This window comes from Bos javanicus, chromosome 21 (genome assembly GCF_032452875.1).
Source record: "Bos javanicus breed banteng chromosome 21, ARS-OSU_banteng_1.0, whole genome shotgun sequence".
Lineage (NCBI taxonomy): Eukaryota > Metazoa > Chordata > Mammalia > Artiodactyla > Bovidae > Bos > Bos javanicus.
The window spans coordinates 58473398-58500161 of record NC_083888.1 but is presented as its reverse complement, the minus strand read 5'-3'; the positions used below and the strand labels follow the sequence as shown (position 1 = coordinate 58500161).

The 26764-nt window shown below is 46.3% G+C and overlaps 1 protein-coding gene across 2 annotated transcripts; it reads left to right on the top strand.

Annotated features, from left to right (window-relative positions):
• Nucleotides 1–1995: 1995 nt before the first annotated feature.
• Nucleotides 1996–15819, top strand: SERPINA11 (serpin family A member 11). Of its 2 annotated transcripts, XM_061395213.1 has the most exons (6): nt 2020–2223; nt 4415–4534; nt 5834–6479; nt 8564–8837; nt 12394–12541; nt 15475–15819. In XM_061395213.1, exons 3-6 carry the CDS (start codon nt 5837–5839, stop codon nt 15676–15678), a joined length of 1269 nt encoding a protein of 422 aa, XP_061251197.1. In that variant the 5' UTR covers nt 2020–2223; nt 4415–4534; nt 5834–5836; the 3' UTR covers nt 15679–15819. The 2 variants fall into 2 exon arrangements, with proteins under 2 accessions (XP_061251196.1, XP_061251197.1); XM_061395212.1 differs by lacking the exon at nt 4415–4534 and having other exon boundaries at nt 1996–2223.
• Nucleotides 15820–26764: the final 10945 nt, after the last annotated feature.

Genomic DNA, 26764 nt, shown 5'->3' with positions numbered 1-26764 from the left:
TGGGTTGCCATTCCCTTCCCCAGGGGATCTTCCCGACCCAGGGATCGAATCTGGGTCCCCTGCATTACAGGCAGATTCTTTACCAACTGAGCTAAAACAGCCTTCTATGAGAGAGTTGTTATTGCCCCCTACCACACAGGAAGTAAAAGCAGTGTGGGAAAAAAAGGACAATCATGCACAGAATAGGGTGTGTGTGTGTGTGTGTGTGTGTGTGGCTGGGACTTGGGTATTACCCGGCTGGCTATGAACTTCCTTGGACATATAGAATCAAGGACTCTGATGGCAACCAGACATTTGACAAGTCAGGTCCAGAGGCCAAGGGCACAAAGACATCCAAACAGGCTGACCCAATAGCGCTACCCACGCAGCAGGACCTTGCCTGGATGGGTTAGCTCAGCGTAGCAGCCAGAGAAGACGAGGCCAGATGGTGAAATGAAACTCTTCTGGTAGAAATTCCAGGTTCAGTGCTGAAAACACAAGGCCAGGAGTGAGACGGGTGGACAAAAATGGGGCAGGGGGCACTGACTCCTGAGCCATGTAATGACGTGACCAAGACAGAACCTTCTGGGGGCCACCAGTAGACCCAGGAGCCTTGGACTGGACAAGAGAGACCTGGGCCCCCTCAAAACATGAAAAGTCCCTCTGTGGTGGGATTTAGGACACAACCCAAGGGTGTTCTGGGGATGATGTGAGCCCGAAGGAACCCCATCCACTACCAGAGGAGTCGTTTCAGGGCTAGAACTTTCATTCTTTTAACAAAGATGCCCAAGAAAAGGCCTTGCCATTGGCATTATCACTTAAACCCAAGCCACAAGAAGAGAGGCTTGGGGATGGGCCACAAGAGTACCTTGGAAAAGTAGTCCAGTAAAGAGCTAACTTGAGAGAGGAACCATGAGGTGGATTGTTTTAGAAAATGTGGAGGAAGTGGAGTCAGAAGCATAAGCAAATGGAAGCAGGCCAGGAGACCCATGCTTGGGCACGGATCATATCCAAGCAGATGCATGGCAGAGGCAGAGAGGGAAGGTGATCGTAGAGGATGTTGAGGGCCTGGTCCTGACTTTAGTGGCCCCAACCTGCAGTGGCTTGAAGCAGGTTTTCAGTTCCTCATCAGAGACTGAGGTTAGGTTGCTGCAGGGAGAGAGCCAGCTCCTAATCACTAGACCAGTGGTCAGTGACAAGGCCCTGGCCCCTTGGCTTTGCAGAAAAGAATTCCCATAAATACAGAAAGTACTGAAACAATTAAAGTGTTTATTTGGGGAAAAGAGTACAGGACATGTAGACAGACAGGGGTAGACTCAGAGAGAGAGAGAGTGGTGCCTCGTGGCAGTTTTAATCACCTATATAGGGCGTTTCTTCTGGGTTTGCCTGGTTCTGAACCCATAGTTGGGCTTCCCTGATAGCTCAGTTGGTAAAGAATCCACCTGCAATGCAGGAGACTCCAGTTCCATTCCTGGGTTGGGAAGATGGGTCCTCTCATGTATACATGTGCATCTCTCAGTCAAGATGAGCTCCATCGAAGAGGACTATGGGTAACTGACATCACTTACTATGGGGTGGTGCCCCCTCCCTTTCTAACCTCCAAGGAGCTCTCCAGTTGGGAAGATTTTCTTGACTTTGAAAATGAGAAATATGTGGTCCCTTATCTCTTGTCTGGGCAAGGCCCAGCTTCCTCTCCTGATGGTCCTGCTATTGTATTTTTGGAGTTTTGGAGCTTGGATATTCCACAGGGAATAAACTCCATCTGCTTACCCTGGGGGAGGGGAGCATCTACTGCCTGGCTCAGTTCCATTTAGCAGAGGGAGTCCATGAAGGATTTATTCAAGGTGTACAGGATGATGGTTTGATTTACACATATTGTGGAATGATCACCACAGTACGTGTAGTTAACATCTCATATTCAGAGTGATTCATAAAGGACACAACCCAGACACACAAAACCACCAGTAATGGGTCAGCAGCTGCCACGTCACGACCCCCTGATGTCACATCCATATGTGAATGTCTTCACTCACCAGGCCGGGTCCAGGATCTCAATTCACTCTGCTGGACAGGCCAGCAGGACGCAAACTATAAAGAAAACGTCACTTCCGGCCTTCATACCAGTTCTAGGAATTGACCTGACAAATATTAACTAGGCTGCCGTGATCGTCAAACACTATTTTCCTGCGGGTAGGAGGCGAGGCGGTGCTGAAGACCCAGGGCCCCCAGCCCAGGGACCTTGCTGTGAGTACCACGCTTGTGTCTGAAATGAAGGTGGGGATGACGGCACTCTCTTTCCCTCCCCTCTCCTCTCCCTCCCCCTGCTCACCGCCCCCCTCCCCCAACCAGTCCCTCCTTCTCACTTTGGCAGAGTAAATGGCAGAACTGAGTTCCCTGAAGGAAAAATGTGATGGTGTACTGCTTCTAAGCCTTGAAGTGGGAACTTCAGGTTTTAAACAACCTTTTATGAATAACTTGGCCTTTAAATTTCTTTTGAGAAACTCCCAGTATTTCTCACAGTTAGACAAGAAAACAGAGCAATACAACCCAAAGCAAAATGATCGCATGGTCGTAGCAACTTGATGGGACATTTTATTATATGAAAGAGGGATGCTTCAGGGCCCTGGTCTGGAATTTGACCCATGCTCCTGCCACTTGTGTCTGTCTGGCCTCGAGACTCAGTTTCCCCATGCGTACAACAGGGATAATATTACAGAGGTCTTAGGTTCTCATAAGGATTCCATGAAATGACATGAAGCAGTCTTCCTCCACTGGGGCACTGCTGGGATGTGGGGCAGACCGTGCTTCCTGGCTTGAGTCTATTCTAGCATTTCCAGAGCTTTCTGTCTCCCACTACACTGCAGTTGCATCTCCTTCTCCAGACTTCGAGATGATCCAAAATATCATCCCCGCTTTCACACACATCCCTCCCACAGCATCTGAGAACAGGCTGGGAACTAGTGACCCAATACAACTAATATCTCCATCTCCACCACAAAAGAAATGATAAATAGGGATACTACACCTAATTCATGGGATTCTTAATTTTCTTCTGAGATCTTTTGGGAAAAGGAATAAAGGAATAACTTTGGTGTAACTACATCCAGTCTCAGTAGAAAGGGGTGAAAATTAGCACTGCATGCTTCCTACATGCCAGGTGCTTTTATATTATATTATGTCTTACGATCCTTAAGCAACCCCACCCCCAGGGGGTAGGCATTGTCATTTGCATTTTGCAAATATCAACCAGCAGTTCAGAAAGCTTCCTTAACACAGTGCCACCCAGTGATTTAACTACAGAGCCTTGATTCAAACCCAGGCCCTCTGACTTACAGTTCAGTCCTTTGTGAAATAGAAACTCTGCAGGTCTGGGTGTCCTCAGGGTGCAATAAGTAGAAAATGGTAGTAAGTTCACTGGGATAAAAAGAATAAACTGGAAAAAGTTTTATTACAGCTGTATTTCTAATTTTATCCAGGGACAGTCCAATTTTTAAGCTGTTCTGTTTCCCAATATGAATGAGAATCATTACTAAGTGGGCCTGTTCAATTCAGTTCAGTTTAGTCACTCAGTCATGTCTGACTCTTTGCGACCCCATGGACCGCAGCATGCCAGGCCTCCCTGTCCATCACCAACTCCTGGAGCTTACTCAAATTCATGTCTGTTGAGTCAGTGATGCCACGTACTGAGCTGCAGTGGAGAGGTTAGGACATGGCCTTGGGGATCTGCCTGCAGTACTTTGACCAGCAAATGTGTTTCGACATAATCGATAGTGAGACTACATTCTTCCCTCCCAACAACTGGCCTTGGGGTTTAATGGGATTTTTAGGGCACCAGGTGCTATAAACCATCTGCAAAAATATGTAAATGGCCCAGAGATTGTTGGTTTGAGTGAAAGGCATTAAAGGTGCTGATTAACAACGTACTGATCAGAGATATATCTTTTGTTACTGAAACATTATTGACCAAAGTCATTTCAATATTCACTTATATAACAAAACACCAGCAATAGGATTTGGTTTCTGCAAAATCCCCTGGTCAATAGTGTGTTAAAACATAAAATATATCAGGATAGACAAACGAGGATGGGGTGGTGAGCTGTGGATGGCCGTGTGGCATGGGACAACAGAAGGGTCAGTCTTGAAAGGAGCAAGGGGATGGGACTCCTTACCGAGGACAGCAAGGTGGGGGTGGGGGGGTGCTGAGTGCATGCTCTGTGTGGATGTGGGGACGTGTGTGTGATAAGCCTTCACCCCGAGCTGATGCTGCACTCCTTACCCTGAAGCACTTTGACCCCCTAGGGGTGGCATGAAGGCTCTTCTGGCCACTTCATATTAATAGAGTGATATTAATGATGTTATGATACTATGGATGATATTAATGGAGTCATATCAATGAGCTCCTTAAAGCGCAGGAGCTATTGTATTTGTTTCCTAGGCTGCATTAACAACCTTTCACAAACTGGGTGGCTTACACAACAGAAACGGATTCTCACAGTTTTGAGGACAAGAAATCCAAGATCAAGGTGTCGGCAAGGCTGGGTCCTGAGGCTCCAAGGTGGGAGTCTGCTCCAGGCTGCTCTCTTTGCTCCTGTAATCTTAGGTGTTCCTTGGCTTGTAGAATCATCACCCTGATTGATCTCTGCCTTCATCCTTACATCTCCTTCTCCCTGTGTGTGTCCCTGTGTTCAGTTCCCCTTTTTATAAGGACACCAGTTATATAGATTAGGGCCCATGCAACCACTCATATAGATTAGAGCTTCAGAGACATAAGAGACGCAGGTTCGATCCCTGGGTCAGAAAGATTCCCCTGGAGGAGGACATGGCAACCCACTCTAGTATTCTTGCCTGGAGAATCCCATGGACAGAGGAGCCTAGCGGGCCACAGCCTGTAGGGTTGCAAAGAGTTGGACATGACTGAAGCCACTTAGCCTGAATGCACACAACCTCATATTAACTAATTACAACTCAATGACTCTATTTCCCAACAAGACCACTTTCTGATATGCTGAGGATTAGGACTTCAACATTTGAATTTGTGGGTGGGAGACTCAATTCAGCAGATGTCTTTCCTAAATCTCTCCATCAGTTAAGACAGAGGTTTCAGCCCCTGCAAGTGACAAGAGCTACTGGAGATAACAGAGATGGAGTAAATCTCTCTCCTCTCCCCCAACCCCCGGGCCCCATTCATCCTGTGGCTTTGCCCCGCCTCATGAGCTGCCCTCATCCATAAGGTCTCTGAGGCCGATTGTCACATCCACACTCCAGCTCATGGAGACCAGAAGAGTAGAGGGCATGCCTCCTTCTGGGACAGCCTGGCCAGGAGGTTCATGCAGCATCTTACCCCTCCAGTAGGCAAGATGCTAGTTAAAGGTCACACCCAAGTGCAGGGGAGGCCAGCATCCCTCCTGTCACAGTGTCCTGACTTTTGTCCTATACTGTTGAGGGTCACCCCAGTCTTTGAAAGTTAATGAATGATTGAAAGAATGACTAGAAAGTAGAAAGAAAAAGGAAAGAAGGGAAGGAAGGAAGAAGGAAGGAAGGCAGGGAGAAGGAAGGCAAAGGGTAAAGACCATGGAAGTTGTTGGGGTTTATTTTGGGGAGGGGGAAGGGGGGTTAATCGTTCAGAAAAATCAACAAAATGTTATAGATGAATATGTACATAAAGCTGAGAAGGGGCTCCTGCTGTGACTGAAGCCCTGGGGGAAAGTGTCTGGAGCCAGCTTGCTCACTCCCTCCTCACCCTCTGCAGTGCCCCACTTGACATCTCTGTGGGATCCAGCCTGGATGTGGGTTTACTGTGTAAACACGAGGCTGTTTATGAAGAAGGATGACGTGTTCCCCATCTTGTTTTCAGAGGATGGGGCCAGCATGGCTGTGGCTGCTGGGAGCTGGGATCCTGGCCTCTGTCCACTGTCAGCCCCTTCCTGCCCATGGAGATAAGAGCCTGAGGGTGCCTGAAGCCCCGCGTGGTCAGCTCTCAGAGTCCCTCCCCGCCTACCAGAAAATCACACCCACCCTTACCAGCTTCGCTTTGCGTCTGTACAAGCAGCTGGCAGCAGAAACCCCAGGAAACATCTTCTTCTCCCCAGTGAGCCTCTCCAGCACCCTGGCCCTGCTCTCTCTGGGGGTGCAAGCTAATACCCGGACTCAGATCCTGGAGGGCCTTGGCTTCAACCTCACCGAGACCCCAGAAGCCGACATCCACCGGGGTTTCCAGAGCCTCATCCACACCCTTGACCTACCCAGCCCCAAATTGGAACTGAAACTAGGCAACTCTCTGTTCCTGGACACACAGCTGAAGCCTCAGCAGCACATTTTGGACAACATCAGGGAGCTGTATGGAGTTTTTGCCTTTTCTGCCAACTTCACAAACTCTGATGCAACTAGGAAGCAGATTAATGGCTACGTGAGCAGGCAAACGTACGGGCAGGTCGTGGACTGCCTGGAGGAGTTCACCCCAGACACGCTCATGGTTCTCTTGAATTATATGTTCTTTAAAGGTGAGGACTGGCTCAGGCTCCTCCGTCTCCAACCCTGCCCCTAAAAGGCACCTATCTAAAAGTTTATAGCTGTATCTTCTGGAAGTTACCTCCCTATATTTAAATACTGGTCTTATCTGTTTTTATTGTTGTTTAGTCACTAAGTCATGTCTGATTTCTTGCCACTCCATGGGCTGTAGGCTTCCAGGATCCTCTGTCCATAGGATTTCCTAAGCAAGAATACTGGTGTAGGTTGCCATTTCCATCTGCAGTGGATCTTCCCAACCCAGGGATTTAACCTGCGTCTCCTGGATTGGCAGGTGAACTCTTTACCACTGAGTCACCAGAGAAGCCTTGGTCTTATATCACTACTTCTTAATTTATCAATATTTGATTTCTTTTGCCATGTTTCTTTCTGTTCTACTTTTACTCTGATTTTTTAATACAATTTACAGTTAATCTTACTTTTCTATTAGTAATTCACTATTAGGGAAATATTTTATGTTTTATATTATTGCCTATTTCAAACCTACAGAAATATGTAGAAAATTACATAAAAACCTCCATGTACCTAGAATTAACACATGCTAACATTTTGCCATTCACTTCAGGTTTTTTTTTAAAGTAATATTGCAGAGACATTCAATTCCTTCTTAATCCTTCCCTGGTCCCATTTTCCTCCTTCCATCCCTCCCTAAAGGCAACCAGTATCCTAGGGTTGGTGTGTATTCCTCACATCCTTGGGTTTGCACCATTAGGGTCTGAGTCTAAATCATTATTGGTTCTCCTGAGTCTGACACAGGTTTAAGTATGTGTTCAGGTTAAGGACATTTGCTGAATGAATGATTTTCAAGGTAAACTTTGGCTTTATGTTTAAGGCCTCTAGGAATGTTATTCATTCATTCAAAAGCATACATTAAGTACTAACTATATCACAAGGACTTTCATTACCTTTTGGGGAAATCTGCTGGAGACAGTTTCAATCCCTGGGTTTGGAAGATTCCCTGGAGAAGGAAATGGTAAGCCACTCCAATATTCTTGCCTGGGAAATCCCATTCACAGAGGAGCCTGGTGGGTTACAGTCCACAGGGTTACAAAAAGTTGGACACGACTTGGCAACCACACAACAACAATATGAATAAGACAGAGTTTTCTCATTCTTGTGGAGGCCACAGTCCCATGTGAGTTGTCAGTAAGAAAAAGCACAACTACAACTCAGTAGGAAAGTGATACTCTTCTGAATAGATACGAGTGCACTGGAGTTCTTGGAAGATATAATTTTCCAGATTCAAAGAGCGAGGGAAGGCTTCTCGGAAGAGAAGTCATCTAAGCTAAGACACACAGGATGAGTTAGACATACTCAGGCAAAGAGGCTATGGGAGAAATGAATGGAAGAGGGTTCAGGTTGAAATACACTATGTGCAAAGGTCCAAGGAAAAGAGTTACCGTTACATTTTCAAGAAAGAAACAAATTTAATTAGACTGGTGCAAGTTCAGTCTGGCTACAATCTGGAAAATGATTTGGAGGAGAATAAGGGTAGAACAGGGCTTCCCTGGTGGCTCAGAGGTTAAAGCATCTGCCTGCAATGCGGGAGACGTGGGTTCAATCCCTAGATCAGGAAGATCCCCTAGAGAAGGAAATGGCAACCCACTCCAGTATTCTTGCCTGGAGAATCCCATGGATGGAGGAGCCTGGTGGGCTACAGTCCACGGGGTCGCAAAGAGTCAGACACGACTGAGCTACTTCACTTAAGGGTAGAACAAAGACAACTTAGGAGGTTCCTGAAATGGTTCAAAGTCAGATGGTGGCTTCAAATAAAGTGGTAACTTTGGAGACAGAATCAGCAATACTTGGTCATGGATTGGGGGTGGGCATGAAGGACAGGATGAGCCAGCCCCCTCCCCCATCACCAAGACCAGTGTTTTCAGGAGGTCAAGTCAGGAGATGATTGTGGGTGGAGATGGTAAGTAGAAAGAAAGAAAGTACTGCACACGTGGACAGGACTGTGAGAGATCCTGCATCTCTAACCAGTGCAGCTTAGTGTATGTCTCCCCAGGCTTGCCCTTCTAGAATGTCTTCTCATGGTTTTGTTTTTTGTCCTAAGCCAAGTGGAAGCATCCTTTCAATCGTTACCAGACCCAGAAGCAAGAGAGCTTCTTTGTGGATGGGAGGACCTCTCTCCGCATCCCCATGATGCACCAGAAGGAAATGCACAGGTTCCTCTATGACCAGGAGGTGGCCTGCACTGTCCTGCAGCTGGAATACAGTGGAAATGCCCAGGCCCTGCTGATCCTCCCTGACCCAGGGAAGATGGCACAGGTGGAGGCCGCTTTGCAGCCAGAGACCCTGAAGAAATGGGATAAATTGCTCCTCCCCAGGTAAGTGCCAGAGCGGAAGGACTCTGGCTGACTTTATATGAGAAACCAGCAGGTCTTGATCAACTCCAGTTGCAAGATCCTAAGCCCTAGCCTGGCTCTCTGCACTGTCAGTTAACCAACTACGTGATCTTGGGCAATTCTTGCCATGTAGGTCTCAGTTCTTAGTCGCTCAGTCATGTCCAGCTCTTTGTGACCCCATGGACTGTAGCCCACCAGGCTCTTCTGTCCATGGAATTCTCTGGGCAAGAATACTGGAGTGGGTTGCCATGCCCTTCTCCAGGATGTGGGTCTCAAATTTTCTCAAATGTAAAATGGGGCCATTATAACCACCACACTGGGTTGCTTGGAGGATTAATCAAATTAATATGTATAGAATATGAGAGTGGTACCTGGTGCAGGAGAAGGGCTCCCCAGGCATTAATCATGTTTACCCCTTCCTTGTGGCTCAGACGGTAAAGCATCTGCCTACAATGCAGGAGACCCGGAAGTTCCCCTGGAGAAGGAAATGGCAACCCACTCCAGTATTCTTGCCTGGAAAATCCCATGGACGGAGGAGTCCAGTAGGCTACAGTCCATGACGTTGCAAAGAGTCGGACACGACTGAGCGACTTCACTTCACTTCACTTCTTCACCCCTTCCTGGACATCTTTCTGCTTTTCCTCTTGTCTTTTTCTCCAGATAATAATTTACTACCAGAAGACAGCTAAGTCTACATAACAAATCAGATCAAGGACAATTATCCAATATTAAGAATAATTATGATTCACAAGAACAGTGGGTATTTCTTAAGAGTGGCTCTGTTTTAGTTAAAACATTCCTTAAAGAACCTAAATACCAAGAAGAACATTGTAAAAATAAAAATGCCGATCGCCAGTTTGGGAAAACTCTACCTATCCGCTTCCCTCTCACTTGCTTTTTGGTTTGTGGTTTTTCTCATAGTGGTTTTAGCCTTTTCTGGTTTCCCTAGACCACATACTCCAACTAACCCATTCTTGAGATGTTATCTTCTTTTATGGGGTACTCTGGATAAAACCTGGCCTCAAGTTCTAATTACCTCTTGCTGCATAACGATCCACCCCCAAAAGAATAGCTTGAAAAACACCCATCTAGTATCTCTCTTGATTCTGCGGGTGGACTGGGTTCAGCTGGGCGGTTCTCACTTGGGTCTCTCATAAACAGAGTCAGATAGTGGCCAGAAGTGGAGCACTGAAGTTTCCTCCACTTGGATGTCTAGAGCCTGGGCTGACTGGCTGGCTAAGCTAAGAGCTTAGCAGGCATCTGTCTCTCTCCATGTAGCATCTCCATGAGGCTAGCTTGGGCTTCTGCACAGCAGCTCAGCACAGTTGATATTGCTATAAGACAGCTCAAGGATCCAAGAGGGAGCATTCTGAAAGGCAGGAGGTGAAGGCTCCCGCTCTTTTAAGGCCTGGTTTCAGAAGTTAGCCAATGTCATTTCTGCCATATTCTATTGGTCAGAACATTCACTGGCTTCAAAGGGGTGGGGTATAGACTAAACCTCTTAAATCCACCATCACTACTTGATAGGTGTCAGTCACCTTCATCCCCATGGGAGCCTTCTCTCAGCACCCCAGTGGCACAGGTACCAAGGATAGAGAAACGGTGTTTTGTGTTTGGGTAGAGATTCAAGTACCAAATAAAAGATACAGGTCAAGGACACAGGCCAGGATTTAGGGTATTATTCCTGTTGTCTGTGACTCTACACAGCTCTGGTCAGTTTGACTCTAGCCCCATATTCTCAAGCTCCCTTGGGATGAACCTGCCCTTTCCCCCATCACAGGAGGAAGTACCATAGAATCTTCTAGACCAGGAGATTTTTTTTTTCTTAAGAAGGGTCTGTTTTGACCTCCCACTTTGACCTTCAAAGATCAAAACCAACCCAGGTTATTTATCTAAACCTCAGTTGTTCCCTGATACCACGTGTTGTGCTAGAGAGTCACAATATCATGGTGGCATTTGAATGGGCTTCCAGACATGGAAAATTCAAGCTGCCAGGTTTCCCTTTCGGAGAAGGCAATGGCACACCACTCCAGTACTCTTGCCTGGAAAATCCCATGGATGGAGGAGCCTGGTAGGCTGCAGTCCATTGGGGTCACTACGAGTCGGACACGACTGAGCGACTTCACTTTCACTTTTCACTTTCACGCATTGGAGAAGGAAATGGCAACCCACTCCAGTGTTCTTGCCTGGAGAATCCCAGGGACGGGGAGCCTGGTGGGCTGCCGTCTCTGGGGTCGCACAGAGTCAGACACGACTGAAGCGACTTAGCAGCAGCAGGTTTCCCTTTATTCAGCTATGAGAAAGGCTGGTCTGCCCAGGGGAACTGTGCTTTCTGATAACTCCATTTCTTTATTTACATTGATTGAACACCTACTCTTATGTTGGGCTCTCTAAAAGACACCCCTCAGCTAGGCTGTACTCAAACCCCACTCTATGGCAGGACCTGCCTTCCAAATGCTGCCTATGAAATTGTGTCTGGTAGGCTCAAAAATTGGCCAATGTAATTTCTGCCATACCCTATTGCTTTCTGTCCTCCACATTTGTTTCCTTTTTATCACGGTTCAACTCACCGACTTCCCACTACCTCCCACTTCAGTTAGACATCTGTACCCTCATATTGGCCTAGGAGTTAAACCAATAAAAAATTGAATTAGCATCTCTAATTTGAATTTATTTGAGGCACAAGTTGCCAAGCTGGCTGGTAACTAAACCAAGCTTGCAGGTGTCATGACAACTGTCAAACAATAATTTCAGAGATGAATAATCCCAGGAAGAGAGGGACAGAATTCTGTGGGTCAAAGGAAACTTGTGAATATCAGATCAGATCAGTCGCTCAGTCGTGTCCGACTCTTTGCGACCCCATGAATCGCAGCACGCCAGGCCTCCCTGTCCATCACCAACTCCCGGAGTTCACTCAGACTCACGTCCATCGAGTCAGTGATGCCATCCAGGAATAAGACAATCTGATGGCAAAGGCATGGCAGTAACAGGAGAGAGTTACTCTGGATTCGTGACGTCACTTCACAGGCAAGGTCTCTCATCAGATCTTCAACACCCCCTGAAGTCCAGATAGGTTAGAGATGGTGTAGCTGTATTAAGGGGTTGCCAGTAGATAGGTTTAGGATATAGTTCAGAAACTGAGCCAACAGAACTTGCTCATGAATCAGATATGGAGGTGGGGCAATGTTAACAGCATTTACCTTCCATAGTTACTCTGTGACTTTAATCAGCAAAGCCTTGGAAACCTAACCCAATGTCCAGCACCTAGAAAGTCCTCCAGAAATGTGACAAAGATGAACACCTATGGCTGTGCCAGGAGTCTTCTTAGATCCAGACAAGATACTCTGTGTGGTCTGAAGAAAAGGGGTTTCTGGATTGTGGGATGTTCTGGCATAGTAGGTGGTATCATGAGAAGCCTGATTCCCCACCCCGCCCTGGGGAGCATGTCTCCCTCCCAAAGCTCAGGCTTCTCACACAGAGGGCAAGAGCAGCCTGTATAATGAGACAGCAGTGCTTCTCCATCTGATTCTCTCCCCAGCCTGCTGGATTTGCACCTGCCAAAGTTTTCCATTTCTGGAACATATAACCTGGAAGAGATACTTCCCCACATTGGTCTCACTGGCTTATTCAACTCAGAAGCTGACTACTCAGGAATCACTGGGCAGCTCAACAGAACCATCTCCAGGGTAAGGTGGTGTATGTGGGTGTGTGTGTTGGCCGGGAGGGGGAGGGTATGTTCTCCTTTGACATAAGGTTCATTTGAAAGTCAAGTGCTCCTTTTTTTCTTTTCTGGTTCCTTAATATCACAATCTTTAAGGCTTCTTTTCACTGGCAGCTCTCTTTTTACTCCCCTTTCTTCTAGACTTCTATGTTTTTCAAAGAAGCAACAGAGTCTTGAATAGAGTAGGCGCCCATCCATGGAGCCAGAATTGCCCCAGGAGTGGGACCAGTCTTCTTTTTATCCTTTAAACTTCCTCCAAAGGCAGCCAGTGAGATTCTATCTACCTTTGTTACAACTGTAGAGAGTAGTGGGCATGAACAGGAAGTGTATCCATCAGCTTTGCTATAGTAACAAACAATCCCCAAATCTCAGTGTCTTCTTGTAACAGAGGTTTATGTCATTCATGTGACATATCAGAGGTGTATCACTACATCTCACTACAAATCTACTTCGCATGTCTTCTTCATTCTAGAATGTAGGTTAAAAGAGAGGCTTCATGTGGGACATGCCATTCTCATTGCAGTGGGGAAAAAACAGAGAAAACATGCAATGTCTCTTAGCTCTTCTCCTCACTCATGGCCTGTCAAGGCCACTCATTGACTAAGACGAATCTCACAGTTAAGACAGCCGTCAGTGGGGTGGGCTCATATTCTCTTGCAGGAAGCACTGCAGGCCACAGGCATGGGCGGGGGCTGATGACAGCCTACAGGAAGGGAGAGTTCGTATTTGAGAAGAAGAATGCAATTTTCCATAAGAGGGAAGACCAGAAAGACCCTTCTGTTCTTCCATTACCTTCCTAAGATAGAGTCATTAATTATCAGTTTAGTCTTTGCTAGGAATTTCATAAAGAAAGTATACTGTCTTCAATTTCAGAAAGAGCAGCTGAGATTTGGAACATGAAACTAGGGAACAGCGACAGGGTTCTGAGTGTGTGTGTGTATGTGTGTCCGTGTGTGTGTGTGTGTGTGTGTGTGTACCTGCCCATCATGGAGAAAGCAAACAAGAGGAAAAAGGAATAATTTAATCTTTTAAAGGATTTAATTTATGGTAACCTTCGCTGTTAGATTTATCTCTTTACAGATCTTTTTAGAAACGAAAGAGATTGTCAAGGCCAACATTTTCAATTTAATTAAATTTAAAGCCTCAGAAACCTTCCTAAGGAGTTGTGTGAAAATGAAGTTTTAAAGGGCTTCCCAGGTGGCACTAGTGGTAAAGAACCTGCTTGCCAATGCAGGAGACATAAAAGATGCGAGTTCAGCTCCTGGGTTGGGAAGATCCCCTGGAGGAGACAATGGCAACCCACTCCAGTATTGTTGCCTGAACAGTCCCATGGACAGTGGAGCCTGGCGGGCTACAGCCCATAGGGTTGCAAAGAGTCTGACATGACTTAGCATGACTTCCCTGGTGGCTCAGATGGTAAAGCGTCTGTCTATAATGCAGAAGACCCGAGTTCGATCCCTGGGTCAGGAAGATCCCCTGGAAAAGGAAATGGCAATCCACTCCAGTACTATTGCCTGGAAAATCCCATGGACAGAGGAGCCTGGTAGACTACAGTCCATGGGGTCGCAAAGAGTCAGACACGACTGATCGACTTCACTTTCACAAGGTTTTAAAAGAGCAGAATTCTTTTTTTTTAATTAATTGGTTTATTTTAATTGGAGGCTAATTATTTTACAGTATTGTGGTGGTTTTCACCATACATTGACATGTTTCAGCCATGGGTGCACATTTGTCCCCCGATCCTGAAAACCCTTCCCACCTCCATCGCCATCTCATCTCTCTGGGTTGTCCCAGAGCACCAACTTTGAGCACCCTGCTTCATGCATCGAACTTGCACTGGTCATCTAATTTACATATGGTAATATACATGTTTCAAAGCTATTCTTTCAAATCATCCCACCCTCACCTTCTCCCACATAGTCCAAAAGTTTTCTTTACATCTTTACTATCTTTCTAAATTCCATATATATGTGTTAATATACTGTATCGGTGTTTCTCTTTCTGACTAACTTTATATAACAGGCTCGTTTCATCCACCTCATTAGTACTGACTCAATGTGTTCTTTTTTATAGCTGAGTAATATTCCATTGTGTATACGTACCACAACTTCCTTATCCATTCATCTGCCGATGGACATCTAGGTTGCTTCCATGTCCTGGCTATTGTAAACAGTGAAGAGCAGAATTCTTTTCACGGAAGCCAGTAGGGGGCTTGGCACTTCAGACAACCTGGTTTTGCTGAGCTCATTTTGGAAACCATTGACTTAGGTGGAGCAGACCATTTTAACAATGAGGAAACTGAGACTTGGCAAGAACAAGTGCAGCTCTTAACAGAAAATGAGTCTCCAGCTTGTGCCACATACACCCGAGTGCTTGGGAAATGCTCCTAAGAGTCGCTGTTGGCTTTTTACAGACTGGTGCATGCCTGAGCAGGCTTCCCAGGTGGTCCACTGGTAAAGAATCCACCTGCCAATGCAGAAGATGCAGGATACATGGGTTCTATCCCTGGATTAGGAAGATCTCCTGGAGAAGGAAATGGCAACCCCCTCCAGTACTCTTGCCTGGAAAACCCCATGGACAGAAGATCCTGGTGGGCTATAGGCCATGGGGTTGGACACGACTGAGCAAATATACATGCTCGTGCAGCCCTCAGCCCCGTTCAGGCCTATCTGTCTCTCCTTCAAAGAGCAAACAGCATGGCCAGGGTGACACCCCAGGAGATGATGGAGGTAGAGAAACCTGTGAAGGAAGGAAATGAAATAAAGGCTAGAGTTGCTTCCTGGGAGGGCGGGGCCTGCGTGGGGTAACTCCGCCTCCATCTCCCTGTGCTGCACCAAGTGGCCTCGCCCCCTTGAAGCGCTCTGACCCCGTGCTGTCTCTGCCCCTCTACTCTCCTAGGTGTCACACAAGGCGACAGTGGACGTGAGTGAGCGGGGAACCGAGGCAGCTGTGGTCTCCAGCCTCCTCTCCCAGCCTCGGTCTCTGAACGCGACGTCGGCCCCACACGCTGGTTTCAACCGGCCTTTCCTCCTGCTCCTTTGGGAGGTGACCACCGAGAGCCCACTCTTCCTGGGAAAAGTTGTCAACCCAGCTGCTGGGTGACCATTGTGGGAGGCCAGGGGGTGTCTTGTCCGTTTTTAAAAAAACAGGAGGGCCAGCACCAACCTCCATCTCAGGGCTGCTGTGAGGACCAGTGAATCAGTGTTCAAAGATGCTAATAAAGTTGACCCTGGGTTTTGTGAACAGTGAGGAGTGATGCTTACAAGAGGGGGTTGAGCACCCAGAGCAGGGGTCAGTCATTCACTCTACTGTCTCCTCCAATCTGGAGTCAGCTGTGGCTAGAAAGTTGGCGATGAGAACAGCCTTTGGTTATAGCCTCCCTGGAGTCATCCACCAATGCTGCTACCACAGCTGATCCTTCCTGAGTGTCCTTTGGGCAAAAGTCCTAAGAAAAGGCGCAAAGGACGTCAGGAGGAGTAAGTGAATCTCTCGCTGCTTGGTGACCCATCTTGGCTGTATAGCAAAGTGATGTCTACCTGAAATATCATTGCCTGGATGTCAGAAGGTAGTTCACTTTGAGGGGAGACTGAAGCAGGGCAGGATCTGTAAGCCATGTTCTATGAAAAGAAGGGGGTGCGAGGATGGGCCAATGAAATAAAATCCAGAAACAGAGGTCAAGTGTCCAAGGACAACTCCAGATCAAAGAAAGTGGAAAAATCAATATGGCGTGGTGAGACAGTGGGCTTATGGTGCAATCTTGATCAGTGGGATGAATTTGCATCTAAGCAATGATGCATCCTTTTGGGGGTCAGCAGGCCCACTCCCACCAGTGTGTGCCTCCAGTCTTAAAAAGGCATCTGTCTGGAAGTAGTGGGGAAACCCAGAAATGCCAACACAGCTGCATGTATGTACCATGAATGTGACAATACACATTGTCACAATGTGGGGACAATACAATCCCCACAATGAAGTTGGTCCCTAGAGGGTGACTGTGGACGGTACATGTCTAGGAAAAAGCTGTACCAACAAGAGCAAGTGGTAGAACTCCCCCACCCTCATCCCGAGGAGGTAAGACTTGAATTGGATCTTGAAAGCCAGGGAAACCTGAAATAAAGAGAAAGAGGGTAAGACAGTCCAGGAGAGGATGGAGGAGATGTGTTATGGGCAAAGACCACCAGAGAAAAGAAAGGAAAATGTATGTTCTGAGAAAAGAAGAGAAGACCAGCTTCATAGCAATAGAAGGCTTGCATAGGATCACAGGAGAGTCACGCTGGAGAGGGATACGGAGTTAAATGTTGGAGGCTTTGGTTGCCAGGGTAAAGGGTGTGAACTCTGTTTTGTCCACAGCGGGGAGTGGCTGTACAAGTGTGTAAGCAGATGTGGGTGTGGACGAAGCAGTGATTGGAGACTCCTGACAGGTGGGTGTGGATGAGACCAGGTGTGGTGAAGCCAGTGTGAGGGCTCAGCCAGAACAGGCATTGCACTAAGTCCACTCCCACCTCGTGCCCTGTCCTGGCCCATCCCACCTCCTGCCTCCGCCAGGCCACCAGCACACGTGACCCCATGTCCAAACAGCCCCCTTGGGCCCTCTGCACCCCTCCCCTCCTTGCCCTGCCTGCCTATGTGGACCATACTTCTCTTATTAGAAAGGAGGGGATCCCAGGAGGCCCGCCTTGTGTCCTGGCAAGCTGCCAAGCACAAAACCCCTCTGTTGCTTTGAACTAAAAATTGAATAAGAGTTAACCTTCAAAAGCTTGAAGAGCTGCCCAAATCCTCTTCAACACTGGAATTTGCTCTTGCAGAAATAAAAAAAAATTGTTTTAAGTTAAAAAAATTAAAGTGTGCAGGTAGGTGGCCACCACGTGCGCTACATGCACCGCTATGGCGGTGAACACGGGCGCTGCCTCAACACAGATTTACTGAACACCTACTATGTGCTACGTGCCGGGCACTGTAGGCACTGGGAACAGGGCAGTGAGAAAAGCAGACAATAAGCCCTGCCCTCATGGGGCTTACATTCCAGTGAAAGAAAGGAAACAGGTAAATAAAATAAACACTAGAGCAGAGGGTCCAACCTCCAGGATCTAATGCCTTCTGATCTGAGGTGGAGCCAGCAATAATCCTAGAAGCAAAGTGCAAATCTAATGTGCTTGAAACCATCCTGGGCACCACGAAACTTTATCTTCCACAAAACCGGTCCCTGGTACCAAAAAGTTTGGGGACCGCTGCCCTAGAGAGAGACAGCAGTGAGGATGAGTTCTCTGTGGATGAGAATGTACCCAGGAAAGTCTGATGCACGTGAAGGACGCTTGATGGTGACTGAGCAGAGCACCCAGGGATGAAGCTGAATTTCAGCAGAATGTGTTGTGTGCTCCCTTTTAGCCTTCCTACCCAGGAAATTACAGGTGAAATCCAATCCTGTCTACTGGAGAAGAGGCTCTGAATTGAGACCAAGGCGGCCAGGAGGTCTAGAGATATTAACTCTCTGCTCCAGCCTAGGCATGGTGATCACAGAACCATTGACCAACCTTTCAAGTCTCCCTCTCTGTGTCCAGTGCTCACTATGCATTCAGTACTATGGATTAAACAACATTATAGACAATTGACAGATATCAATAAATTTATTAGTTGCCCCCCTGAAGTCATGAGCAGTAGTTCTGCTCTGCGACCCTCTTCCAGGTAGGGAAACTGAGGCATGGTTTGCTATCCCAAGGCAGAGCCTGGAGTTGAACCAGGCTGTCCAGCTCCAGAGCCCATATGCTTCACCTCTAGCGCACACCTTCTGGACTTCCCCGGTGGCTCAGACGGTAAAGCGTCTGCCTACAATGTGGGAGACCTGGGTTCAATCCCTGGGTCAGGAAGATCCCCTGGAGAAGGAAATGGCAACCCACTCCAGTACTCTTGCCTGGAAAATCCCTGGGATGGAGGAGCCTGGTGGGCTACAGTCCATGGGTTCACAAAGAGTCTGACACAACTGAGCAACTTCACTTCACTTTCACCTGCCAGGAGAACAACTCAAAAGTCACCCAAACACACCTCCTTGGCTCCAATACTGCAAGGACCTAGGCTGGAGAAGGGAAGGAGGGGGAAAGCCGGTGAGCAGGAGCCTTTGGGGGAGACGTTACAGGAAAAGACCCAGAAGCATGCCTGGAGGACAGAGACGTGCCCTTTCATCTGTTTAGAGCCTTTCCTGAGTCGGGGACTGATACAAAGGAAGCAGTGAAACACGTTTACCAATGGAACGGTGTGAGGCGGGAGGTATGCCACCTAGTGACATTTTGAGGCAAAGCCTCAGAGGTGAGAAGGAAACAGCCTGATGAAGGGCGTGGTGTGAGGGACATGGGACACAGTCCCATGGGAGGGTTTAGTGGGAGGGAACCCACTCCCTTTCAAGCTGGGCAGACAGCCCACTCTCTCTCCTGTCTTCTCTTTTCACCTTTCCTGGGGAGACCAGTTGAGGCAGACTTCTGGACACGAGTGAATTCTTGCTACCTCCCACTGGCTGGACAACCTCGGACAAGATGCTTGATCTGTCTGTGCCTCAGCCTCTTGGACACAATGGAAAACACAAAACCCAATGTACAGGGCTTCCCTGGTGGCTCAGTGCTAGAGAATCTGCCTGCCAATGCAGGAGACATGGGTTTGACCCCTGATCCCGGAAGATCCCACTTGCCGTGGAGCAACTAATCCCATTCGCCATAACTACTGAGTCTGTGCTCTAGACTCTGGGAGCTGCAACTGCTAAGCCCATGTGCCTCAACTACTGAAGCCCGTGCACTCTAGACCCTGTGCTCTGCAACAGGAAAAGTCACCACAATGAGAAACCCACACACCACAATGAACAGTAACCCTGGCTCAGGGCACCTAGAGAAAAGCTCATGCAGCAGCAAAGACCCAGCAGAGTCAAAAATAAATAAATATTTATTTATATTTATTTCACTGCTGATGCAGTGAAATGTTATAAATATATTATACATATTTATAAATAAAATACTTATTTTTAAATAAATAGATAACTCAAATACTGTTAAATCCATTAAACACACACACACAGAATTGTGAACATCAAATGAGGTCATGAGTGCAAAGCATTAAGCACCTGTTGTACAGTAGGTGGAGAAGGAAATGGCAACCCACTCCAGCGTTCTTGCCTGGAGAATCCTGTGGACAGAGGAGCCTGGTGGGCTGCCGTCTCTGGGGTTGCACAGAGTCGGACATGACTGAAGTGACTTAGCAGCAGCAGCAGCATACATTACGTGCTCAATGAACGGTGGTTTTATCCCCCCCTATTCTCTTGGCTCTCAAGGTTGCCCTTTACTCCCACAGAGCATAGGTCAGCTCTAGGGAGTGTCCACATCCCTCAGGTGACCACTGGTCCAGGTGTGCGATGTAAACCCTTCCAGTGAAACCATGGAGGTAGAACATCCTCAGAACCCAAAGGTGTGGATGGAGAGCCTTCAGGGACTTTGCCCAGGGAATCCGCCTGGAGGGTGAGACCGCTCTTGCTTCAGGGACATTTGCTGTGGGGAGACATTGGCTGTGACAGTACTGTGGCACCCAGGGGGAGCCGCTGGCCCAGGAATGAGGGCTGAGACTGCAGAGGCCTGCGCTTGTGAGAGCTCTGTGAGTTTCCTCTAGAAACATCATTGTTGGTGATCATTCACTGGGCTGCTTCCTCACTCCCTTCTTAAGCAGTCACTTTCAATCATCTGTGAATTGAGTATGTTTCTCCCCAAGTGCAGGTTCCAGATGTATTTAGACTCCAAACCAGACTTCGAACCATCTAGAAGACCATGATCATTTTCTTTTTTTAAATTCTTGTGTCATATGGGAATATGGTTGACTAAAAATGTGTGTTCATTTCAGGTGTACAGCAAAGTGATTCAGTTATACACACGCATGTATCTGTCCTTTTTCAGGTTCTTTTCCCATTTAGGTTATTACAGAATTTTGAGCAGCGTTCCCTGTGCTGTGTAGTAGATCCTCGCTGGTTATCTATTTTAAATATAGCAATATGCACATTTCCATCCCAAACTCCCAAGCTCTCTCTCCCTCTCCCTCCCCCTTCCCCTAGTAACCAAAAGTAGATGAAGAACCTGATCATTTTCAATGTAAGTCAACAGCTACCTAAAATTTATATTTTTAAAGATCTTATCATTTTCTTTTTGGTAGGTCTTGAACCATCTCTGCCATGCCTTAGAGTGCCAGCTACACTTATTTTGCCCCGGGTTGTAGGTAAATAGGCCTTGAGTGCTGGAGCTAAAGCCCTGGCCTTGTGCAGCCTGCCAGAATACACAGGACCCTGTGGGGAAAATATCATAAAAGCCACTGTCTGTCACCCTGCCTGCCAATGCAGGAGACACAGGTTCGGTCCCTGGGTCAGGAAATATCCCCCGGAGAAGGAAATGGCAACCCACTCCAGGATTCTTGCCTGGATAATCCCATGGACAGAGAAGCCAGGTGGGTTACAGCCCAGGGGATCACGAGGAGTCAGACACGACCGAACATACATTCACACACATGCCACTTCAGTATTTTAGGCTGAAGAGGTTGGTGACTTTCTGTTCCCCCAGCTGCAGCCTTCCAGAACTTCATCCCCTCATCCAATTCACCCACACCCCTGAGAGCCCCAGTTCCTATAATAAAACCCTTTATTACAAAAACTACTCCCAGTGCCTCTTTTCCTGATCAAGAAACCAGACTAATTCACATAAAGGCACTTTATTTTGCCTTCTTTCTTGAAGGATAATTTCACTGGGTATTAAGTAGGCAGATTTTTTTTTCAGTGCTGAAAAGATGTCATTCCATTATATTTGACTTTCATATTTTTGGCTGAAAAGCTATCTATAATTTTTATAATCCTTTGAAGGTAATGAATTTTTCCCCCTCTGGCTGCTTTAAATTTCTTCTCTCTCTCTCTCTCTCTTTTTTTTTTTTTGGTCTTTCAACTGCTTTAAAATGCTGTCTCTACGTGCTGTTTTTATTGTCCTAATCCTGTTTGCGGTTCATGTAACTTCTAGAATATGCCATTTGATGTCTGTTTTGAAGAATTCTCAGAAATTATCTCTTTAAAAATTGCTTTTATTCCAATTTTTCCTTCTTTTTTTGGGACCATGATTATGCATGTATTAGATGTTTTCATCCTGTCTCATATGTCTCTCATGTGCTTTTCTGCATTTTCTGTTCTTTTTTTTTCTCTCTAGGCTTAATATGAATATTTTCTATTTGCCCATCTCTCACTCCTTCTCTCTTTTCCTCTGTTTGGACCGCTACTGAATACCTCTACTGAACTCTTAACTGAAGTTATTTTATTTTTAATACTAGAATTTTAATTAGATTCTTTTTGTGGATTCCACGTCTGTCTTTTCTTCTGTTTCATTATACAAAATAATCAGGGTGAAAGTCTGCTTGATAGCTCCAATATCTAGATACCTATGAATGTTTATTCTCTATTTTTCCTCTTCATCTTCAGCTATTTTTTTCTGTTATTTGTCATGACTGGTTGTTTTTATTAGATGCCAAACAATGTATATCAAAAATCATGTAGTTGTGACTATTTTCTTTCTCAAGGGAATATTTTATTTTCTTCCCTTGGGCAGAGAGAGGACAGAAAGATTCTCTCAAAGAGTCAAGATTGGGTTTCCGTGTCTTTTGGGGTCTGGTTTATTTGGCCTTCCCCCACCTAATGTAGCAATTAGGAGGCCTCCACTGCTCCCTTCACAAGTTCGTGCACTAGTTCTTGTCCCCTGAATACCACAAGCCTGCTGAAACCTCTGTTGTTTTAGCAGGTAACTTTTGTCTGATTATTCAGTATCCTATGCATTCACTGCTCCTATATTTTTGTCTGGAGAATCCCATGGACAGAGGGGAAATTGTGTGACTCATGGAGGACAGGCAGAAAATTCCTTGAAGGGAAATTGTGTGCAGAACACTGAATTCACTTCCTTGTGGGTCTCTATTTTCTAGATAATTGGTCCCTCACATCCTGCCTTCTTGTTGCTTCTGAACTCTCCTTTTTGTTTCCTCAGTCTAGTGACAGTGTTATAGGCTCTAAGCCACTGTGTTCTGCCCACTTCTCTGCCCTAGACTGGAAATCAGCAGAAGTCCTAGAGGGAAGAACCAGCAGCAAATGTTGCTTCACTGCAACACACTTCCTTTCTCTCTGGAATCTTCTCCCTGTCCTTACCTCAAGCTTCTACACTGTTCTCCAGTACCTTTAATCATCTATATTTTATATCTTAGTCAGCATTTATAGTTTCCTTGAGGAAGGATTAGTATGATTTTAGCCTCTCTTTCATAATCAGAAGCCAAATTCTTACAAAGAGAAGTCTGAGCTATGATTCCATGTGCTTGGTGGTAACCTCAGATTACATGTCCACTTGGGTGGTCCATGGAGTGAGTGCCCAGTCATTTGGTGCCCAGACATTATTCTGAGTGTTTGCGTGTGTGTTTTGGATGAAATTAACATTTAAATGAATTAAAGCAGATTGCTCTCCATAATGTGAGTGGGCCTCATTCAATTCACCGAAAACCTGAATAGAACAGGCAGGAGGAGAAGGGGACGACAGAGGACAGGATGGTTGGAGGGCATCACCAACTCAATGGACATGAGTCTGAGCAGCTCTGGGAGATGGTGAAGGACAGGGAAGCCTGGTGTGCTGCAGTCCATGGGGTCACAAAGAGTCAGACACGATTGAGCGACTGAACAATGACAGCTGAATAGAACAAAAAACTGACCCTCCCCTGAGGAAGGGAGAATTTACTTGTCTGATGGCCCTCAAACTAGGACATCAGCTCTACAGGTTTGGGACTTGCCAGCCAACATAGTTACATGAGCCAATTCCAATCAGTTAAAGATGATAGATACACAGAAAAATAGATACCTACATAGATGGTCGATGGATAGGTTGACAATGATAGATACACAGATGGATACATAAATAGATAGATGATAGATCAATAGACAGATAGTAGATAAATAACGACAGGTAGATGATAAAGCTATGTCAAACCTAGACAGAGTTTTTAAAAGCAGAGACATCACTTTTCTGACAAAAGTCTGACTAGTGAAAGCCATGTTTTCTCCAGTGGCCATGCACAGATGTGAGAGTTGGATCATAAAGAAGGCTCAGCACAGAAGAATTGATGCTTTCGAACTGTGGTGTTGGAGAAGACTCTTGAGATCCCCTTGGACTGCAAGGAGATCAAAGCAGTCAATCCTAAAGGAAATCAACTCTGAATATTCATTGGAAGGACTGATGCTGAAGCTGAACCTCCAGTACTTTGGCCATCTGATGTGAAGAGCCGACTCACTAGAAAAGACCCTGATGCTGGGAAAGATTGAGGGCAGGAGGAGAAGGGGACATCAGAGGATGAATTGTGGGACGGCCTCATTGACTCAATGGGCATGAGTTTAAGCAAGCTCTGGGAGACAGTGAAGAACAGGGAAGACTGGCATGCTGCAGTCCATGGGGTCACAAAGAGTTGGACATGACTGAGTGAACAACAACAACATAGATAGGTAATAGATAGATGATAGGTAGTTAGATAATGATAGGTAATTAGATAATGATAGATAATCTTTTTTATTAGTTCTTTGTCACTCTAGGGAACCTTGACCACATCATACTCATTTGCAATCTCCAGTGGCAACTCCACTGTGCAAGAAGACCCTTGCCAATCTTGTTACCTCTTCTCTGAATCTCTGAACATTATAGAGGAGATTCTTATTTATTTTGTTCACTGATGTGCTAGAAATCAGTATGCTATTAAAATTATAAAGGAGCAGGTCAGGAAACACCTGACCCACTCCAATTCACATCCCACTTCACCAAGAGTTTCCTAATAGTGAAAAAAGCTGACTTAAAGCTCAACATTCAAAAAACTAAGATCATGGCATCCAGTACCATCACTTCATGGCAAATGGATGGGGAAAATTGAAAGCAGTGGCAGTGATTTTTGAACAAGATGCACAAGGCAGATGGAAATCCAGTATTTGTTTGTTGGTTTGTTGTCGTCGTTGTTGTTGTTTTGTGTGTGTGTGTGTGTGTGTGTTTTCACTGTTGCCAATGGCTTTGCACCAATATCATCCACAAAACCCTGGTCAGTTGAGCTGGACCCAGTAACATCTGCCTCAGATCTACAAGAACTGTTTCCTCCAAAACCTAAACCCAAATCTGAAATCTTAGATGCTTCAAGACAGAAAGCCAGTGGTAAATGGAGGGGTGAGGGAGTGTGGGGGTGAGAATGTACTCAGAAAGCTGACTGAGAGGGGATATGCTTGACCTGATACTGCCTGTTGAAAGTGTGATGGCAGAGGGGTTCATGTAAGAAAGAAAGCCGTCCCCATAAGCTGAAGGAAAGGATGACTTCCTTGAAAGCCTATCTGAAGGGCTTTGACCTGGACTGACTTACTATTGTTATACGGAGATGTTAGAAAGTGAATGTTGTAGCAGAGCTCCCTCCTGGAACCAGAGATAAGAGCAGATTCCTCCATTGACATTTTAGTCCATGTAGTCTGCACCTGGGGCTTACTGGGTAGCTCAGGTAGTAAAGAATCCACTTGCAATGCAGGAGATCCCAGGTCGATTCCTGGGTCAGGAAGATCCTTTGGAGGAGAGCATGGAAACCCACTCCAGTATTCTTGCCTGGAGAATCCCCATGGACTGAGGAGCCTGGCAGGCTACAGTCCATAGGGGTGCAAAGAGTTGGACATGACTAAGTGACTAAGCACAGCACAGCACAGTCTACCCCCGTGAGCCCAAATCCAGATCTCAAATTCAGCTTGGAGGACACCAGTTGGAAATACCTATAACACATTCAGGCTACTAAATGTTTAAATAATATCAGGGTAGTGTAGGCCCAGAAATCCATGGACTTCAGCACCAAATAGAATAAGATTAACGGAGAAGGAAATGGCAACCCACTCCAGTGTTCTTGCCTGGAGAATCCCATGGACAGAGGAGCCTGGCAGGCTACAGTCCATGGGGTCACAAGAGTTGGATATGACTTAGCAGCTAAACCACTGCCAGTGAGGTAACAGTGAATCGTGTGTATCTGTCTATGGTGATGTCTTGATCAACTTCGTGTTTGAGAGGGAAATGTTTCTCAAAGGAATTGGGACCTCTCCAATAACGAGTACTCTCAGCCTGTTTTATCACCCATCATTTATGTACCAGGAGAGAGACACTGAGAAGAAAAGATGTTGCTTCCATACCTACTGTGGTGTTTTCAAAGGCTAGCCCTGCCCCTGCTGGTTACAGACGATCACTGGTGCATCCTACAGGCAGCTCAGTGTTCCCTCCTCTCCCTTGAGACTGGGGCAAGGAGGACTTGTGGGAGGGGATGGTTGCCAGACAAAATAAGAGTACACAGTTAAACTTGAATTTCCATAATTAATCTTTTAGTATAAGTATATCCCATGCTATGTTTGGAATATACTTGTACTAAAAAAGTACTTTATTGCTTACATATTTTATTGCTTACACAATATTCAAATTAATATTTTCTATATTTCTACTTGCTAAATCTGACAACCCAGAGAGGGGTATAAATGGTCAATATATGTGAGGGAGTCAGAAGAAAACAAAGGTTCACCAAGCTGGAGGGCATTAGGGTAGAATCAGGATTCTTTGGTTTAAAAAGGATTCAAAAGAGAGATGTGTGAGGCAGAGCCAGCTCAGGACACTTGAGTGTAGGCAAATTCAGGGTAGTCTGCTGAAAGATAAGAGACACTTGACTCAGGGGTCTCTATCACCATGGTTGACACCCAACCTCTTGCAAGACTGAGTAAGGCCATCCTAAACCAGTGGCCGGCTGACCTGCCAGCTGACCACAGATGCTGAGCCAGCTGATCCAAAATCAGCCAAGTCCAGGCCAGAACTACTCAGCCAACCTGCATGTTCATGAGCTGAGTTCTGGAGTGGTTTGTTATACAGCATAGGTAACTGATACAAAGGAGAGAAGAGGAGTCGGAATGGACCTTGTGAATTCCAGACCGAGAAGACAACATAATGAGTTGTGGTGCCTGAGTGTCCAAGTTCTCTAGGTCCTCCCCTACTCCTCTCCCTAAGGACTGAATCGGCAGGTTTTGAGGTACTTGATCATGTCCCCCAACTCAGGGGATCTGCCAGCCCTGAAGGCCCTTGAACAGGGCCAGCTGAGTGAGGGAAGCGACTTGATTCAAAAG

Bases quoted from the DNA above. Each gene is read 5' to 3' on its own strand.
- SERPINA11 (XM_061395212.1), top strand. From the start codon at position 5,837: ATGGGGCCAGCATGGCTGTGGCTGCTGGGAGCTGGGATCCTGGCCTCT. The intron at 6,480-8,563 runs GTGAGGACTGGC...TTTTGTCCTAAG, and splicing joins GAATTATATGTTCTTTAAAG to CCAAGTGGAAGCATCCTTTC. The intron at 12,542-15,474 runs GTAAGGTGGTGT...CTACTCTCCTAG, and splicing joins TCAACAGAACCATCTCCAGG to GTGTCACACAAGGCGACAGT.